This window comes from Macrotis lagotis, chromosome X, assembly GCF_037893015.1.
Source record: "Macrotis lagotis isolate mMagLag1 chromosome X, bilby.v1.9.chrom.fasta, whole genome shotgun sequence".
NCBI lineage: Eukaryota > Metazoa > Chordata > Mammalia > Peramelemorphia > Peramelidae > Macrotis > Macrotis lagotis.
In genome coordinates this window covers 355,591,634-355,612,210 of record NC_133666.1, presented here as the reverse complement: position 1 = coordinate 355,612,210, position 20,577 = coordinate 355,591,634, and the positions used below count along the sequence as shown (strand labels likewise).

The window sequence follows — 20,577 nt, the reverse complement described above, 5'->3', positions numbered from 1 at the left end:
GGGGCTCGGGCGCGAGGCGGCAGAGCGGCCCGCGGAGCAGGCGGAGCAGCCGGCGGAGCAGCCCGCGGCGGCCGGGACGGGAGCCGGGCTGTGGCTGTGCGGCGGGCGCAGAGCGCGCCCCGGGGGAGCCCGGCTGTGCGCGCGTGTGCGCGCGTGTGTGTGCGCCCCCGCCCCCGGAGCGGCCGCGGCATGCGCCGCCGGCTGCGCCCCCTCGGCCGCCGCTTGACCCGCCACTGAGCAGAGCCGAGGAAGACACAAAGGCTCCGGCGGGACCCCGGACCCCGAGGGTGAGGAGGCGCGGGCGGCGATGGCCGCGGCGGGGCGGCCCGCAGCCTGAGCAGCCGCGCCCGCATGCCGCAGCCGGGCCCGGGGCGCCGCTGACTTCCGCGAGGCGGAGGCTCCGCTCCGCGGCCGAACAATGGAGAACTTCTGCCGCGAGGTGAGTGCCGCCCGCGCCCGCCCCGTCGGCGCGCCCGCCCCGCCCCGCTTTTGTTACCGGGCCCCCGCGGCCCCGGGACCACTTGTTGCGGCGGGGCGGGGGGCAGCGGGCTGAGGGGGCCCGCACCGCGCGGGCGCCCGGAGGGGCGAACCCCGAAGCGTTGTGCGTGCGCGCCGGCTCCGCGGGGGAGGCGCCCGGGATGCCCAGGAGGCAGACCCTCGGGGTGGGCCGGGGAAGGCGGGAGCGGCCCAGGGCCCGATTCCTCCCCGAAAGGCGCTGGCATTTCCTTGGAAAAGCGAGGGGGCCGGGCCGGGCCGGGCCGGGCCGGCCCGCATGGACTCCCTGCCCCAGGCCCCCAGAGCCCGGCCTGTGAGGGCTCCCCGCCGCCGAGGCCTCGCTTCTTTACGCTTCGGAGCCTTTACAGACGGGATCCAGAAAAGCAGCTCTTTTTAAACTTTGACCACTTTGTCGGAGGTTGTGAATGTTTTGCTGGAAAAAAATTTCATTTAGCAGAAAGGTAAAAGATGAGCGGCGTATCTAAAAAACATACACGATGGCACCCAGTTCATATCTGGACGGCAGTTTTTTTTTTCTTAAACCTCCAAAGTTTATTTTAAAACATCTCTCTCGTTGAAAGGGATTAGCTGACTTTCTAGAATGGAGTTTATTCCTCTAGTTGGGTTTGATTTTAGATATTTCTCAGATCTTAGTTTTGAAGAAACCCAGATTGAAGTATGTCATGAGTCAGTTTAATGTGGTTTTCCATTAGGTTCAAGGGAGAGTTGATGAAATTAGGGTATTTCCACCATAGACTCTTAAGTCAAAGCAACGGAATGAATGGTTTTGCAATAAAGTATATATCGTACCATTTTCAAACTTAGCTCAACTGGTTGCAAAATTTATGTCTTCAAATCATTCTGTTTTCAGGATATATATTTATCCTATTCATGGAAACAGCATTTTTAATGGCCAGAGTAACAATTGGAACCATATATACAGGTGTTTTGAGAAGCAAAATTCAACTAACAACTCTAAATACAGACTTTACTCATAATCTTTTAAGACTAATACTTTTCCAGATTCACAGCATTTATTCCCCTGTTTCCTGAGGAAAAAAAAGCAAAGAGAGTCTTGGTTATTGTGGTTCTTACTAGAATTCTAGGTTGTCTTGAACAGTACAGGTTTTAGCATTTGTCAACTGTATGGTTCATTTGCATTCATATTCTAAGAAAGTTAATGTTCTGCCCCTAGTGCAATTGGGAGAGAATGGCAGGAAAACCTACTGGAAATCAGTGTTTCCTCACCTTGTTAATTTGTTTTTCTAGGAAGAAAGATTACTTTAACTTCTTTCCAAACAAAAAAAATAGTGAAAAGATAGTAATATTTTCTTCCACTTTAAATAATAGAATGGTACACAAGAATCATCTTGTTAGAATACATGACATTTTTTCCTCCATGCCCTCAACCACAAGTGTAGTGCTGTGAAGTAGTATTGAAGAAGACCATCACATCAGGTCTAAGATAAGCAAGTGACTTGCATTTTCCTTAGTGGGGCCTGTGCTAAGTCACCAGCCTCACTTTTTCTTCCAGAGACATCTGGGTCCAGTGACCAGGAATGAATCCAGACCACTGAAAATGGCCCTGCATACCAGGCAAGCAGGGTTAAGTGACTTGTCCAAGGTCATATAGCTAGAAAGTATCTGAGACTGGATTTGAATTCAGGTCCTCCTGACTTCACGGCTGGAACTCTACCCACTGAGCCATCTAGTTGTCTATGAAATAGCATAGTTTTAGTGGATAGAGGGAATTGAAGTCAGGAAAACTGGTGTTCACATTCCATCCCTGACACTTATTAGTTGTGTGCTGAAAGGTAAGTTGGGTCCCTCATATATGAAGTAGGAATAATAGCATCTGCAGCACCCACCTTACTAGGTTGCCTTGTTCTGAGTTCGAATCTGCCTTCAGAAACTTGCCATTTCTAGCTATGTGATCTTGGGCAAGTCATTTAACCAGGGCCATCTCCAGTTGTCTTGATTCATATCTGCACATTGGACCCAGATAGCTTCAGAGGAGAAATGAAGTTGGTAACTTAGGACAGCACCCCCTCAGATCCAGTTCACTTATTTGACATGGCATCACCTCCCTGATGACATGATTTTCTTCCAGAGCAAAGGATAAGCTTCATTGTAGGTATTATCCCCATTTGAAAGATGAGAAAACGAAGTAATTTCCAGAAAAAGGTTTGTCCGACTTCACAAGGCAGCATTTAAAAATGAATTTTGCTTTTTCTGCTACAAATGGCTGTCTTCCTATTCAGAGCAATTTGAAGATCATTGAATGATAAAAGGTCTAGTGCAATGAACTTTGGACTGGCAGTCAGGAGAAATGTGAGTTCAATAAGTGTGTGTCACTGGGAGAGTCACAATCTCTTTCCTCATCAGTAATATCTCGGTGATAATAGAACTTCTAAACAGGTTGTGAAGCTCAAATGAGATAATGCCTGTAAAGTCTTTTACAAACCTTAAAGTGTTATCTGTCAGTTATTATCTTGTTGGATTCTTGCATTTTTACAGGAAACTGGCCCAGAGTTTTAAGTGATTTGGTTAAGATCATATACAACTGGTTTACAAAGTGCTCTTCTTTCAGCAGATCTGTAAAGAAAGCAAGATGAATAATCAGGAAAGATGCTTAGATATCATCTAGCTATGGACTCACAACTAGAAAAGGTTTTAGACATGATCTCGTACTGACCCTCTTTTTATAGGTGAGGATATTGAGGCCCAGAGAAAGTAATTTGTGAATACTTGCAGAGCTAGTTGGTAAAGGTGTATCTAAAACCCAGGTCACCTTGACTTCCAGTTTCCATTTCTCATGGCTTTCTTCTCTTCCCCAAAGTTTGTAGTTTGAATCTTTTGATCAGTCTATGTGATTAGTATTACAACTTGGCCCTTATTTTATATCCAGAGTTCCACCCATAAGAATAACTGGTTTCCTTTTCTGCTTAGAATGGCAAATATGTAAGTCTTGTGTCAAGTAGTTAAAGCGTGATAAATTAGAAATGTATTGGGTTTTTGGAGGACTCTTAGCAAAATCTTGCTAATGCTTTGTCTTGAGAATTAATTTTAATAGAATAGTCATCATATGAAATGTGATGAGTAGAAAAATATTTGTAATATTTTGTTACACTGAAAGCTGGAAAAAATTTGAGTTAAGTATTTCTAGGTAGATTTTTTTTTTCTTAAGAACATTTTGTGGGGGGCTTTCTCTTGGGCAGCTTCTTTCAAGTTAAATTACAAGGTAATAGCTTGATGGATGATAGTCAACTTAAAGCTTGTGTTGAAAGATATTAAAATTTCCGTTTGCATTTTTTACCTTTAAAGTGTCTTGATAACAAGAAAATGGAAACTAATTGAGGCTAGCACATATTATGTCATGTACTAGAGTCTTCACATTAAGGAGTAGCCTAATTGTATTAATTTCTATGTGCATTACTGGCCCTATATTCTTGTCTATACTTGCCTGCTTTAAATAACACCTTGGATCTTATCATTGACTGGCAAGAACTTGTGCCAGTCATCTGACAGCTATTGACTTCAAAATGTACTACAGGACTAAAAAAAAAACAGTATAAAAACCCTAAGCGGGTAAAACTCCCCCATCAAGTTTTAGTTTCATCACTACTTTCATTAGTTTTCTTATTGCTTAACTATAATACATTGTGTCTGTGTTTCATTGGAGCCTGTTTTTTCAGTATTTCAGATAAATGGTTGAAAGTTTGCTTCAGGCAGAAAGTTAAATTTAGAGCCCGAAGTAATTAAAAAAAAAAAGTTGAATACAATCCATCCTCCCAAGTACCCGGGATCCAAAATGCAACAAAAATACTTTTTGTGGAAATCAAATAAAAAAATGACAAACTTAAGTTTAGACTGACTTGACAGAAAATTAACTAAGAGAGTAAAACAAAAATATAGCTCACTTAAACCTCACATCGTCAATTTTCTTCTTTCCATGAGAATGGTTAAGGAGATATTCTAAAGAGTATTTTTTTGTCATTCAAATCATAGTTGTGTAATATACATCAGAAGTGTCAGCCTGACCCAAACTACATTATAACTGAGAAATGTTTTAAAAAATAAAAATATTCTTGTAGCTGTTAGTTTTGATTCTTTGTGACCCTGTCATAACCTACCAGGATTGTCTAAGGGGTTTTCTTTCCAAAGATAGTGGAGAGGTTTGCCATTTCTTTCTCCAGTGGATTAAAGCAGACAGTTTAAGTGATTTACCCAGGTTCACACAGCTAGTGAACCTCTGAGGACAGGTTTGAACTCAGATTTTCCTAACTCTAAGCCCAGGATCTTAGCACATAGATAATGATGATGTGTGGTTCTAGAAGTCAGTATGCAACTAGTCAGGATCATTTGTTTGATTTTGACTCTATTGATGTACATAAAGGCTATTGAGGTTTCAGGGTATAAAATTCTAATGGAAAAAGTTATCAATACATATTAGATAGCATGATTCACAAGTGCTTTCCTGTCTTAAAACTTTTTATAATTGAAAACAAAAATGTTAGTTGAAACCTTTTAGAAACTCAGCTTGAAGAGGTGAAACTGATTCTGGGTTTTGTTCCTTTTTTTTGTCTTGATGATAATAACATCTTTCACCTGAGATGTCTTTCTCTAATATTAATTTTCCTTCACTGTAGTCACTTTTTAAAAAAGCATTTGTTTGTGATATCCTAGTATAGTTTCTTTTTTTTCCTTTAGAGAAAAAAAGGTTTGAGACTTTTTTGTTTTTTTCTAAGACAGTAGTCTGCAATTATATAAGAAAGGAAGCATGTAGGAAATGCATCTTTTATGTGTCCTGGGGCAATTCTGTTGACAGCTATCTATAGGAAGCAACATCTGGGCCATCAGTGGAAGACTTCCATGTGAGTAAAGGGCAGTCCATACCCATTTGTTCTCTGCTCACAGTATGGTGCCTTATACTTTTTGCCCCGTGTCCTGAGAAAGTACCCCCTGTGTCCCGAGAAAGTACTTTTCTTCTCAAATACTCTCTTTTAGCCCTTTGACTCAGCTTATTGCTCTCTAGTAAAACTAAAATACTGACTGATGTTGACAGGACCATTGTGTCCCAGCATCTTGGCTGTTTAACCAGAGAGGTGAGGTAGGTGTAGATAATGTTTTTGTTTTTGTTTTAAAGTCTGCAGGACTTTAAAAATATCATTAGATTTAAAAATTGGGATATTTAGCACATCCTCTGCTTATATGATTATAGAATATACAGAACCTCTAGTCTTTAAACATCTGATAAAGTGGAATATAAAATTGGGTTTAGTCTTTTACATAATCATTTCATAGTATTGGATAAAATAAATGGGACTTATGGAAAACTTAATTTATTTTTTTCCAAGCTGTTCCTCAGAGAGCTGGAGTCTCTCTCTCTCTCTTCTCTCTCTCTCTCTCTCTCTCTCTATATATATATATATATATATATATATATATATATATATATGCCATCTAGAGGAGGCAGTTCTCAAGTCTCCTGAAGAGTATTTATTTTTTAAACTAAGAGTAGAATTAAAGACTAATTAAAAGTTCTGCTATATACTTTAGTGTGGGATCATGTGCCTTTGCATTTACTTAAATCTGATAGCATTTAACATTATTATCTAAAGAAGCATACCAGTCATTGAAATGTTAGTTTCCCATCCAGTCCCTTGCACAGTGGTTGGATGACTCTCCCCAAAAGTCTGCTTTCATGTCACTTTGATGTCCCCAAACTTTCCATGATTCTCTTAATCACTTACAGGAATCAAATCCAAAGTTCCAGCATTCAAAGAAAACTCTGATCTCTTAATCGGTCTTTTCAGCCTTATCTCTTACTATGTATATTATCTCTCTCTTGAATCCGCTACTTAATTCTCTACAACTCATCCTCCCCCATTCACATTTGCATTTTGAGCTCCAGTCTCCTGAATTCACAAGTCTTGGTATCTGAGGTTTTTTTTCACCTTTTTGTAGCCAGTCAGCATTCAAATCCCAGGGGGTTCTTTCTCCAGTATCTCTTGCAAGGCCCCCCACTATATCAACTACTTAGAGTGTTCCTAGTAAATCTCACCTCCCTCACTTCCAATTCATTCTTTATATTGTTGATACACTTATCCTGTAGACATGGAACAAGTCAAATCACTCATTTAAAAAAAAGTTTAGTATCTTTTAATTGCATACTGAATTCAAAAGCCTTTATCTCCTATTCAGGCCTCTCCCCCCCCCCCCCTCTCCAGTCTTAACCCATAATCTTTTTCTTATACTCTGTGCTTTAGCCAACCTGGATTACTCTCTGTGCTTCCTCTCTTTTATTCCCTTATTCGAAGTTAAACTCATTGAAGGCAGGGGTTTTATCTCCTGAAGCTTAGCACAGTGCTTTGCATGTAGAAGGCAGTAAAAATTGCTTTTTTGGTTCTAACTGAATTCTAACTCTGTCTTTGTTGTTCCAGTCCTTTGGATATACAGGTTTAAGGAGAGTGTTTCAGGTCTAGTGATACAAATTTTGAGCACAGGCACAAAAATAACAGTGTAACTTCAAACACTGAATATGTCCCCTCTTGTTAGAGATAAGAGAGAGTCCAGGCTGGAAAGGTTGGTATAGTGCTTTCCCCTTTCCCTGCAATTTCATCTTTAATATCTTTGTCTTTCTTGACTCCTACTTGTTCCATGTGCTCAAGTTTCTCCCGTTCTCAAAAGACTCCACTGTCCCCGCCAATAACAAATGTCCTCAACTCTGTTACCTTCTTATTTTTTATCATTCTTTTGTCAGACTTTTCAAAAAGGTAGTTGGTACTTGTTGCTTTTACTTTCTTATCCCATCCCTCAAGGTCAGTCCTCCTTATGAAAACTCTTTTAAAAATTATCTTTTAGAAATGCTCTAAATCATTAATTATTAGAGAAATGCAAATTAAAGCTTCTCTGAGGTACCACCTCACACCTCTCAGATTGGCCAGTATGACCAGGAAGGATAATGATCATTGTTGGAAGAGTTGTGGGAAATCTGGGACACTATTACACTGTTGATGGAGCTGTGAACTCATCCAACCCTTCTGGAGAGCTATTTGGAACTATGCCCAAAGGGCAACAAAAATGTGCATACCCTTTGACCCAGCAATACCACTACTGGGTCTATACCCTGAAGAGATGAGGAAAAAGGGTAAAAACATCACTTGTACAAAAATATTTATAGCAGCCTTGTTTGTGGTGGCAAAGAATTGGAAATCCAGTAAAATGTCCTTCAATTGGGGAATGGCTTAGCAAACTGTGGTATATGTATGTCATGGAACACTATTGTTCTATTAGAAACCAGGAGGGATGGAATTCAGGGAAGCCTGGAGGGATTTGCATGAACTGATGCTGAATGAGATGAGCAGAGCCAGAAAAACACTGTACACCCTAACAGCAACATGGGAGTGATGTTCAACCTTGAAGGACTCGCTCATTCCATCAGTGCAACAATCGGGAACAATTTTGGGCTGTCTGCAAAGGAGAGTACCATCTGTAAGGAGCTGTGGAGTTTGAACAAAGTGCAAGGACTATTCCCTTTAAGTTAGGAAAAAAAACCAGATATCTTATTGTCTGATCTTGTTACCTCTTAGACTTCTCTTTAAGGATATGATTTCTCTCTCATCACACCCAATTTGGATCAAGGTACAACATGGAAACAAAGTAAAGACTGACAGAGTGCTTTCTGTGGGTGGGGAGCAAGATTGGGGGAAGATTGTAAAACTCAAATAATATCTTTAATAAAAATAAATTTTAAAAAAATTATCTTTTAGAAATTATCTATTAGAAACCAGGAGGGGAATTCAGGGAAGCTTGGAGGGATTTGTATGAACTGATGCACAGAGATGAGCAGAACCAGGAAAACATTGTACACACTAAAAGCAACATGAGGGCAGTGATCAACCTTGATGGACTTGCTCATTCCATCATTGAAACAATCAGGGACAATTTGGGGCTGTCTACAATGGAGAATACCATCTGTATCCAGAGAAACAACTGTGGAGTTTGAACAAAGACCAAGGACTATGACATTTAATTTAGGGGGAAAAGTGATATCTTGTTGTCTGATCTTGTTCTCTCTTATACTTATGTTTTTTCCTTAAGGATATGATTTCTCTCTCATCACATTCAATTTGGATCCATGTATACCATGGAAACAATGTAAAGACTGGCAAATTGCCTTCTGTGGGGGTTGGGGGAGAGAAGTAAGATTATGGGAAAAATTGCAAAACTCAAAATAAATAAAATCTTTAAAAAAATTATCTTTGCCTATACAGTGGTCTTTTGTGGTCCTTATTCTCCTTGGTCTCTTTACCCTTGGTGAGTGTTAGATCTGGTGCTAGGCAGTACAAGACATTTGTGCTCTTCAGGGAATGAGTAAAAATTGTGCCCCCTCAACAATTGTCCTAGCTAGCCCAGGATTATAGAGCAACTTGCATGGAATCAGGAAGACCTTCATTCAAATTTGATGTTGGACATTTAGCTAGCATTGTGATCCTGGGCAAGTCACTTAACCTTATTTACCTCTGTTTCCTCATCTGCAACATGAGCTAACAAAGGGAATGGCAAAACAATTCCAACATCTCTGCCAAGAAAACCTCAAATAGGGTTACAAAGAGTCAGACATGACTGAAATGGCTGAACAATGACATTTAGCATCTGCAGCAACCTTTGAGTCTTATCTGTAATGTGTGCAGCTTGCTTCCTTTTACTTCTATAATAAAATATTTTTCTGGAATTTCTACCCTTTTTTTACAATCAAACAAAACAGTTTCCTTCCCTCTCTCATTCTTCTAATTCTTTCTCTGGCTTCAAAAGAAGCTTTCCTTAAGGTTTTGTGTAGTTTCCAAAAGTTATTGGGGTTGACTGTGTTCTCTCTATTCATCTCTCTCCTGGCAATATTCAGCAGTAAACAATAAGCACCAGGAATTGTACTGGCCCTGGGAGAAAATATACAAAAATAGAGCTAGTTTCTGTTCTCAAATGGAGCAATGCAATCTATAGATAGGCAAGTGTTTATGATAGTTTGTGAATAGGGAAACCACACAACTTTAGTGACTAGCTTCTTTCTGCTGAATCCCAAATGTGCCCCCCCCAACTTCACTCTTGAGAATGAAGACTTTGCATTTTTTCCTGGCTATGGGACGTCTGTATCTAAATATCCCAGTAGCACCTCAAATTCAACTTACTTCTTCCTGACTTTTCTCTTTTTTGATTATGGACCATCATCTTTTTGGTTACCCAGACTAGAATAACCTCATTAACTTTTTGACATTTCCCTTTTCCTTCACATGCAATCAGTTACTTTATCCTGTTAATTCTGTCTTGGCAAGTTTTTTTTTTCCCCACCCCTTCCCTTTCCTTTATGTTTTCATCAAATCAGCTCTAATTTTCAGCCTGTGATTATTCTTTAGTGCTCTTTATAATCTCTCCTCTCCAATCTACCCTATATCCTACTGCCAGATTTGTTTCTGTAAGCAGAAGGCAAAGCTTCCCATTGCCCAAAGGAGAAATTTGAGATTCCCTAAGTCTTGATGCTGGCACTCCCTTCATGCTCACTTTAGCATCACTGGCTCTCAGAGCTAAAACTGGAAGGGACCTCAGAAGCCATTGAATCTAACTCCCTAATCATACAAATGAGGAAAGTCTAGGGATGTCCAATGAGTTGTCCAAGTTCACCTAGGTGGGAAATGTCAGAGACATTTAAGCTGAGGTCCTCCTCCTTCAGAGCCTTTACTGCACTGTAAGCAGGCCTCACCTTGCTGTGGTTCCATCACCTTTTCCAACTTTGTCATCATACTTCTTGCCTTCACATATCCTGTGTTCCAGCTGGTCTGAGCTATTTGGAATTTCTGGAACTGACCCTGTATTTTCCTGTTTCAATGACTTTTCTCACTTCATTCTTTCTTTTCATCTCAACCTTTTAAAATTCTCGGTTTCAAGATGCAGTTTGGGCACCACTCCCTTATTGAAAATATTCTCAACTCTAGTCAAGGTTTGAAAATTGCACCCCCCCTGTGTGAACCCACTGGAAGTTTGAGCTTTCATTGAATAACTCATACAACTCAGCTTTGTACAGTGCACCTATCTGCATTTTAAATAAATGATGTGAAAAATTATGTTTTTTTATTTCTTTTATTCTCCCCAGTTTCATCCCCAGATAGTAGTCTAACTTATTTCTTCATCTATGGTCTCATCTTTGAGTAAGCTTTCCTTAATTTCTTCATGGGCAAGTGACCTTTCCCCCCCTTTTCTTTCATGTTTGTTATATGGATTAATGGAATGCCTCTTTTCCCTTCACTTCTCTCTCTACATCAAGGCCCAGTTCAAGTCAAACTTTCATTTAAGAGTAATAGAATCTTAGCATTCTAAAGAAGCAGCTGGTGGCACAGTGGATAGAGTGCCATGAAATCTAGAATTCAAATTTAGCCTCACACACTTACTAGCTGTGTAACCCTGGGCAAGTCATTTTTTTTTTTTGCAAGGCAATGGGGTTAAGTGCCTTGCCCAAGGCCACACAGCTAGGTAATTATTAAGTGTCTGAGGTGGGATTTGAACCCAGGTACTCCTGACTCCAGGGGCTGGTGCTCTATCCACTGCGCCACCTAGCTGCCTCTTGGGCAAGTCATTCATTTTACCTTGTTTGTCTCGTTCCTTCAAATTTAAAAATGGGGTTAATAATAATAATGATAGTAAAAAATTGTAAACTGGGGTTAATAATCTTCTTGAGTTGTTGAGAGATTTAAAAAGATAATTTATCACGGTGCCTAGTAAGTGTTCATAAATGCCTATTTCTTCCTTCTTAGTTCAACCCCCAGATTGAGTAGAAATCCTCTCTACAGTGTGGATATTCATTCTCCAGGTGAAGACCTCCATTGTCTGGCACTTCCCAAGGCAAGAGTTATTTATTACTCATGTCATCATCAACACCGGGCTTCTCTGGGTGAAGTCTGGTTTACTCTTAGCTTTTTTGACTGCTATGTCTTTACTGTTAAGTGATAATGAGCATAGGACATTCCCTACTGTTTCATCACTCCTCCCCTCATTGTTTAATCACAACTCCCCCCTCCCTCCATATTGATTGTGCCTACACTAGTTTTTTTTAAGTAATTTTAGGCCCAACCCAAAATAAACTTTCCCCCCCTTCTTAGAAAGTGTTTCAATTATCTGTGTACCATTTCCCTCCAGTATGGTCTAAGTGCCTTAAGAACAGACATTCAGTTCTCTGACTTTTTAACTCCCATTTTCCAAACATAGTGTGTTACATTCAATACATTTTAACAAATTCTTATTGAATTAAATTTCCATACTGGAATACTGAAGAATCTATGATTTCATCAAAGTAAATAATCCTTTTTTGAAAATTGCAACTCTTCTATAATTTAGTAGAATTGCCTAAAGTACACAGAGAGCTTAAGAGACTCACAAGTAAGTGTCAGAGTCACGTTCGAACCTCTGCCTCAGTCTGGACTCAAAGCCCAGGGTTCTAGCCATTAACAGATGTTTCCACAGAGAAAATGGAACAGTCATTCTTTTTATATTGTCCTGTTTGTGGTCAGTGAAATAAGGGGATTACCATCTACTGAAAATGTAATCCATCACATCTGTTACCTGGCAGAGTGTTTGGGCACATATCTGTTTAAAGGAAACAAACTCAGGAGGTTACTTTGTGCAGCAGCATCTATTTAAAATAAGTTTTTTCTAAAGTGATCTGATTCTACCATTAATATATTGCTAAGTGCTGAAGGAATTAAATTTCTCATTCTGGTACTGGTCTAAGTGGAAGTTTTATAGCTTCATAGGTGCTTGAAGTAGGTCAGTTTTCTAGGACTTATTTTGTATATGGGTAGTAAATACTTTTGCTAAATTTGGAGTTTTTACAAAATACATGTTACATTTCTTGTGGCACTCTTAAATTAGTGCCAAAACATTTATGGTTCTTTTCTTCAGAACAGTTTCATTGCAACAGAGACAGTACTAATTTTGAGTCGATGTATCTATGTTCAAATTATTATGCTTAAATAATTTTCCTTTTGACTTTGGGTTAGAATTTTTGAGAAATATTTTGATTAGCTAAAGTAGGGTTAAAATATAAAGTTTACCAGTTGCTGTGAGCAGGAATGCAAGACAGTTCCACTATTAAGTGTAAGCCACTCATACATACATACACATCCTCCTCAAGTCTACAGAGCATGCCATTCCCATGGCTAGTGCCCTTTGGAGACTGAAATCACACAAGCGATCCCTTGGCAAGAGGCAAGGGAAGCATCTGTTGTAGGAATGTTTTAATGGATTTATTTTCTAATCCTTCGTTCCATTGCATTTTGTTGCCTTCATGGTACCTACCATGTGTAAACTGGAAGGTCCCAGAAAGGGTGTTTTTCTTTTAAATGATGATTTTTTTAACTTTGAGAAATTCTTTTTTCCCCTTCTAGGAAGTATCTGAGTTTAATGAAATTAAAATGTAAAGATTTTTCCTTCAGTTAAAATGATCAACATTGGTTTTGTAGTCTCTTATCACAAGACTTTGTACATAGATGGTTAAATAAATACTTGTTGAATAGACTTATTCATCTACTTTTCCTGTCAGTCATTTAATGCAGATATTACTGTTGTCTTATCTAATTTGTCTCTTGTCTTATCTAATCTTTTTATCTTTGATATCTAACATTGTACTTTGCATACAGTAGGCATTTTCTGGCAGAATAAATACATTTTTAAATGCAATTTTATTTTTTATTTCTGAATACATTAAGGTTTACAAAATTCTTTACAAAAATTTCATTTTATCTCACAACAACTCTGGGAAATAGGTGCCAGTGTTATCCTCATTTTTATAGAATAGGAAACTGAGGTAAGCAGAGGTTAATTGACATAATAACTACTGCCCCAAGAACTTTTGCCTTCCTTTCTTCCTTCCCCCTTTTCACCTCATTATCCTTAGTCATACATAGTACATAGACTTAAGATTTCAATTTGAACCTAGAATAGTGCTTCATACATATTCAACCTTCAGTAAATGCTTGTTGAATCAAAACAAAAGAAAACAATCTGACTCCTGAATTACTTTACACCCATATTTTATTTTGTTCCCTTTCCTTCACTCTGTGACCCAGTCCAAATGACTTTCCTGTACCATACACAAGCCTTTCCACCTAGGTGGCAAAGTGTCTAGAGCATGAGCTCTGAAGTAAGGAGGATCTGAGTTCAAATCCAGTTTCAGACACTTGACCCTTACTAGCTGTATGACTTTGGACAAGTCACTAAACCCTGATTGGCTCACATTGAGGACCATCTCCAGTCATCTTGATTCATATCTGGTCACTGGACCCAGATGGCTCCAGAGGAGAAAGTGAGGCTGGTGACTCAGCAGTTCACTTGTATCACCTCCCTGGTATCATGATCTTCTCTTCAAGAACACGGACAAATCACCATCATCATCGTTGTCATCATCATCTGTATGCTTTTTTAATAATTATCTCATTTAGAAGGAATTCATTCCTCATTATCTTTACCACTGAAGACTTATCTCATGAACCCCCTACCAGAAGTCTTTTCAAATCTCTCAGCTGATAGTACCTTCCCCCCCATAATGACCTTTATCTATTTTGCATATGTCTCCCCCAGTATAATGTAAGCTCCTTGAAGGCAGTGTTATCTTACTCTTATTTGTATCCCCAACACCAACACAAAGTAGGTGTTTAATTAAGATTAATAAAAACTAGAATTCAAGATGAAGTAGATTAATTTCCCACCTTTTAGTCTGTCACTTAAGATAAATTATGCTCTAACTCATCCCAATCTGGGGTCCTTGCAAAAAATTTTTTTCATAAATATATTTCAATATAATTAGTTTCCTTTGTAATCTTATTTTTTTTATTTTATGCATTTAAAACCATTGCTCTGAAAAGGAGCCACCCATAGGCCTTACCATATTCCCCAAAAGAATTCATGACACAAGAAATTCAAGATCATCCTAATATGCAATTTATAGAACCTTTAATGAGGATGGTTTAATAACCTGTAGGTACCAATTTTCTGATACTTAGACCTAAAATTCTGTTGTCACTTAGATTTTTAGTTTTCTGTCATTTGCCCCAGTAACTCTACTAAGTAAACCATTATCGCTTACATACTTATCTGGTAAACTATACTTAATTTGCTATTCTATCCTTCCTCAGTCATTTCTTTGATTCCAGTAGATTGAACTCTAATCTTTTTTCTCTTACACCCTATTTTCTTGATCTGTAATTATTTCCATGGTTCTTTTTTTGTGCCTCCATAAAACATGCACATCTTTAAAATGTGTTACCCTAAGCTGGACATGCTTATTCATCTGATTAAACTTCAGTCAGTATGAGGAGGTAATGCTATGAGTATACATCTCACATGTAAAACTTGTTGGGGTTTTTTTTGTTTTTTTTGTTTTTTAGTTTGCAAGGCAATGGGTTAAGTGGCTTACCCAAGGCCACACAGTTAGGTAATTATTAAGTGTCTGAGGCCGGATTTGAACTCAGATACTTCTGACTCAAGGGCTGGTGCTCTATCCACTGCGCCACCTAGCCGCCCCTGAGAACTTCTTTTCACATTTAGGCAATCTGTTTGTTTTGCAATACTGTTCCAGGGTTGACTCATGTTGGCCACAGGCTAAGTGTTTCCAGGTATTTGTTTTCTTTCCTACTGTTTTCAAGATGAATTTTGTTGTTTTTCTTCTGACTTAACCTTTCTTCCTTGTGATAGCCATTTAATTTTTCTAGCCTACTGCATACCCACCCATAATAGGTACCCAACAAATGTCTGTTGAATTAAATCAAATTTTTTCAAGTAGACACTATTTGACTTAAAACATTGCATTTAGAATTCGGGTCCTCTGTTCATTTGGAGTTTATTAGCCTATGTTTCATTCCATCATTAGAGGGATTTGTCAGGAATGAAGCTCATTTGAAAACAGTAGCATGGGCTAGTCCATTTGGTTCTTCCCATCTGCTCTAGCTTCAGCTATTTATTGCACTAGGTACAGCTCTCCATCTTTATGTTTCATCTATTTAATTTAAGATTTACACATTTACACAGTTGCTAATTTTCCAGAGAACATGTCATGTGAGACTTTAAGGTAGATTCTGTTTACTATTTTCCCTATAATTCAAACAGTGTTTATTAAACCCCATCTGGACCTGGCAATACAAAGACAAAATGAAAATGTTCCCTGGTCTCAAGGAATTTGCATTTTACATTTTATTTGTTATTTGTCTTCTACTGGCATGTGGTTTTATTAGTATCTGGCTCTTATCCTAGTGCTAGTAATGATTTTGATAATAAACTGAGAATTTTCTTTTAGAATTTTTTCCTAGTTTCTGTTTTTCTTAGAAAGTATGTCCTTAGCTGTAGGTACTATTATTGCCCCTCTTTTAGTAATGGTGTTGACTATAATAATTTTGATTCCAAGATTGTACTCTTTATTCACTTGACTATGTTAGGTGGATTTGGTCAGATCTTCCACAATTCAAATGGTATTATTAATTACACAGATTATAAGGATTTCTTTGATCTCTGTGGGTTATAAAATAATATTATGGGAAATGAATTGTTTCTATAGACTTTTGTATACAAATAATTGCATATTCTGTGAATGAATTCCTCTATCCTATGTGAATGTATCCATAAAGTTTTTTTTCTTTTGTTTTTTAGTTTTTGCAAGGCAATGGGGTTAAGTGGCTTTCCCAAGGCCACACAGCTAGGTAATTATTAAGTGTGTGAGGCTGGATTTGAACTCAGGTACTCCTGACTTCAGGGCTGTACTCTATCCACTTACCACCTAGCCGCACCTATCCATAAAGTTTTGTAAGTTCATATCATATCTTGAAATGTGAAAATTGAATAGAGTAAACTTGCGGATTTTGAAGGACTCTTTGGGACACTGACAAAATTAGCTTTTTTGATGATAGCTATCACTTCATTGGGCCACTGAGTTTACCAGTCCTATTGATTCGGAAATCACTTTTCTCTGAAGTAATGATGGTCTATGATCCTTCTATTTTAAGGAATTTATTTCCATTTTGAAAAGTTTCACTCTGTCTTAATATACCACTTTTTACAAATTTAAGAAAAGAGTCAGAAAGTTAACTTTCTGACCTCATTACCCCTTAGAAACAAACCAACCAAAAAAAATGAACAGCTTTTATGTTAACTTGCACAGTGAAGAATAAGGATAGGAGGAAAGTATATAATAGGATTAGGGAAAAAGATTCAAATGTTTATTATAGAAATTCAGTCAATCATCAACCATTTAAATTCCTAGTGTGTCCCAGGCTCTATGCAGGCTGCTCAGAACCTTCTCTTAAGGAACTCTTGTAGGCTATTGAGGGGACATTTCCTCTCCCTTGCTCCCTTCCCTCTTCCCTTTCTTCCTGTCACTTCCCCTCTGTGTTTTCCAACTACTCATGGCCTGATCCTCCTGTGGAATGGCACTTTTGACTTGGGCTGATTTGTCTCTCCCTTAAACTGGTCCCCTCCTCCTCCCCATGCTTCTGGAGGCTTACCAGTGATGCTGACCTTAGTGTTGACACTGATCAGGTCTAGCCTTGCTGCAACCTAGATCTCCTGAGCTCAAGTGGTTTGCCAGGCTCAGTCCTCTCCGGTCTCAGGGATCATAGACATGTGCTATCATGTGTGGTTAATTTGAACCTTTGAGTATCCCCCTGGATAGATGCTACTGTGTGATTATCACTGTTTCATAGAGAAGGAAACTGAAGCTAAAAGTCAGGTTCAACTGCTAAGTATCAGAGACTTTCATATTGAACTGTCATATTCCCAACTCCATATCCACCCAAGTCCCATTGCTAAAGATGGCATATTCGTCATCAATTGTAATACTTCCACATTCTGTTGTTTTCTCTCAGGCTCGTGGTCATAATGCCACCTCCTTAGCTTAGCTAGCTGGAACCTGGGGTGTGTTTGTGTGTGTGGGGGGGGGGGAGGCACTAAGAAGGTCTCACAACAACAGGGTCCTGACAGGGTCTTATCAGTAGAGACTTGTTATTAAGCTGCTGCCTCAAATGCATTCATTCTCCTTCTCTTAGCTCCCCAGCTCTTCCTTTGCTTGGTATTTCAACCTTGCCTACATTTCAAAATCCTTAGTAAGAGTCCATTCCAAATCATTTGTGAGACTCTATCCTTTTTTGTTGATCAAAACCATCTTGGTTTTATTTTTATGCATAGGTTGACTATTTCATCTTAGGAATATTTTCAGACCAACTAACTTTTTAGGATTTACTCTTCAACCCCTCCCTTCTACTTTCTGTAGAAAACATAAGAGACTTGTTTCAAATAAAATTGATGAAAAGTTTATCTAAACTAGGTTCTGGGGGAAAAAAAATTCCAACTTTGCCGTAAGAGTTCAGACTTGGCTAAGGAAGGGAGAGTCTTAGTATTTGGTAGGCCTTTATATGACTCTTGGTGAATCATTGATCATAGTTAAGCATTAGAAATACAGAAGAAATACATAAGATCAGTAAGTCCACTTTTCTGCCAAAGCTATTCTGTCAATGGATTCTAGCTCCATGTTAGTGCTTGATTTAAACAATTTCTGTTAACCATGCATTTGAACAAAAATGGAATGTGGAAACCGAGGTATTTAATGAAAATGTAGATTTGCTTTTCTCTTTCATTAGACTTGTGACTGAATTAGTGAATGGTGTAAATACACCACTGCCTTATTAATATTTAATGTAGTTTAGACAGATTTTCATTATAATGTAACATCTTTCCTTGGATGCCAGATGCAGGAGCCAGAAAGTTCTTTTGGAGAATATAACTAGAAGCATCAGGTTGGTTGTTCAGAGCCATGGTTGTAGGAGAAAATGCAAAGTGCTCAGCTAAAGGGCAGGAGTCATAATGTGAAATCCATATTAGAAATACAAGTGGTGTGTGTAACTATATGGTTTTGTGATCATAAATTTAAAACCAAAAGTCACTTCAGAGGACAACTTAGGTCATCCCTCTTATTTTACAGAAGAGGAAACTGAGGCCTAGGGAGTTTAAGTGACTTGGATTTTGGATTATAAACCTAGATCTGGAAGAGATCTCTGAGACCATCTGGTCTATTCTCATCACTTTACAGATAAGGACCTGAGCCTGTCTAATTTAGTTGACTTGCCCATGATCACAAAGATAGGCTTTGAAACAGAAGTCCTTTGATTTCAGAATTAGTGCTTAGGCATGCTTTTGGCACAGCTTTTGCATGCTGTCTCCCTGACTCTTGTTGAAGGGTTTGGTACTTGAAAAGTGAAGTTGTGTTTGGGGTTTATTATTTGTTGTTGTATTTTCAGTAATTCCATTTGGGGTTTTCTTCACAGAGATCTTGGATTGGTTTGCCTTTTCCTTCCTCAACTGATTTTACAGATGAGGAAATTGAGGCAAACTTGGTTAAGTGACTTGCCCAGGTCATTCAGATAGCTATTAAGTGTCTGAGTCCAGATTTGAACTTGGGAAATCTTCCTGACTCTAGACCCCTGCTCTCTCTCCCTTGGACTACCTAGAGTTTGAAAATACTTTTTTTTTTTCCTGGGCATTTCAGTGTTTTTATGTTTTAGATCCTAAGGATATTCAGCCTTCCACCTTGTTGTTAGTGACCTTTTGGGTCACTCTTGTGATCCCTGGTTGGGAAAAAACTTCTCAGTTGAATCTTAGAACCTCTTCAGAGTAGACAAGTTCCACATTTTTAAGGATGAAGTTCTCGGGGCAGCTAGGTTCTCACAGTGGATAGAGCATCAGCCCTGGATTCAGGAGTACCAGAGTTCAAATCTGGTGGTGTGGCCTTGGGCAAGCCACTTAACCCCATTTGCCTTGCAAAAAAAAAGAAAGAATGAAATTCTCTGGTCATCTTAAGATATAGAAAATTCTGATTCTTATTTTTTACTTTTTAAAACAATTGAAGGTTTTTTGAGCTTTCTTAAAATGTTATGTGTATTTTTAATTATCAAAGTTTAAATTGCTACAGATCGGAACCTTTAGTGATTTTAACTTTAGTAATTTACTTCTTTCAAACATTGTGGAGTTCAGTTTACTATCTTTTAAGTACTGGAGCCATGTTCATTCAGGTTTCTTCCAGAAAACGGCCCAGTGTGGTTTTTCCATAAAAGATTTAAAAGTTGGCATTTCCTTTTGCTTTTCAAAGTGTATACCAGAAGAAAATCTGATGAAGTGAGCTCTTTGTTGTAAAAGTATGAGAGCCAGATTCTGCCATACAATATTAAATAGTCCAATTTGAAGAATAAACAAGTCAAATGCTTGTTGTATATGTTGTGAAGGACAATTTGTGCAGCTGTCTTTTCATGATATATATTATTTTCCAGCATTTTACCATGAAAAGTTAAAACAGATGAGTGAACAGTTCTGCTGAGTGCAGGAGAGAGGAATGGAAATGTTTTTCTCTGCTACATAAGAGCCAGGTTCTGATCTCAGATAGGAGGTATGTGGTATCATGAAAATATATTTCTCAATTTGACACCTTTCTTCAAAAGAGTACTGTTGGGCCTGAAGCACAACCACAAAGTTAACTTATATTTAGTTAGTCTACTAATTGTGACGTTGTTGAAGTCATATGCTGTTTCAGTGATGGAACCAGGAATGAAAGTGATATTATGAAAATGAAATTGGTATTAGGTCCATAAAAAATCAAAGTGCTTTTAACTTCTTAAATGATTTTCACTGTTGTCTCTATTTACAAATTCCAGAGTGAAGATGAGATCTGAGTTACAGGTGAGAACCTGTCTATATGCAAACACTTTAAGAAACATAATGACTTTGTTGATTGTGGGTCCTCCACAATCACTGTTGCAGATTGTAACCATTTTGGTAGATGGTATTCATGAGTAATTGTGGCCAAAATAATGATCACCTATACATAAGCAGGTAATAAACTTTTCAAAATTTAGTTACTCTAGTCCTGAGATGATCCATATTTAGTCTCTTGTCAGTTCCATATACTGTGTCTTTCCAGCTTGGTAGAACTGACCAGAACTTATAAATCACTGCAGTAACCTTCAGGAACCTAGGTTTGGCCCTGGACCATGATGAGCCATC

The 20,577-nt window shown here is 38.6% G+C and overlaps 1 protein-coding gene across 1 annotated transcript in view; it reads left to right on the top strand.

The window, feature by feature from the left end:
- Positions 1-818: 818 nt before the first annotated feature.
- MYO10 (myosin X) overlaps positions 819-20,577 on the top strand; it is a 242,145-nt gene continuing 222,386 nt past the window's right edge. Inside the window, exon 1 of the mRNA XM_074200421.1 lies at positions 819-956. Coding sequence (XP_074056522.1) covers positions 921-956 — 36 coding nt within the window. The 5' untranslated portion in view covers positions 819-920. The remainder of the gene's footprint in view (positions 957-20,577) is intronic.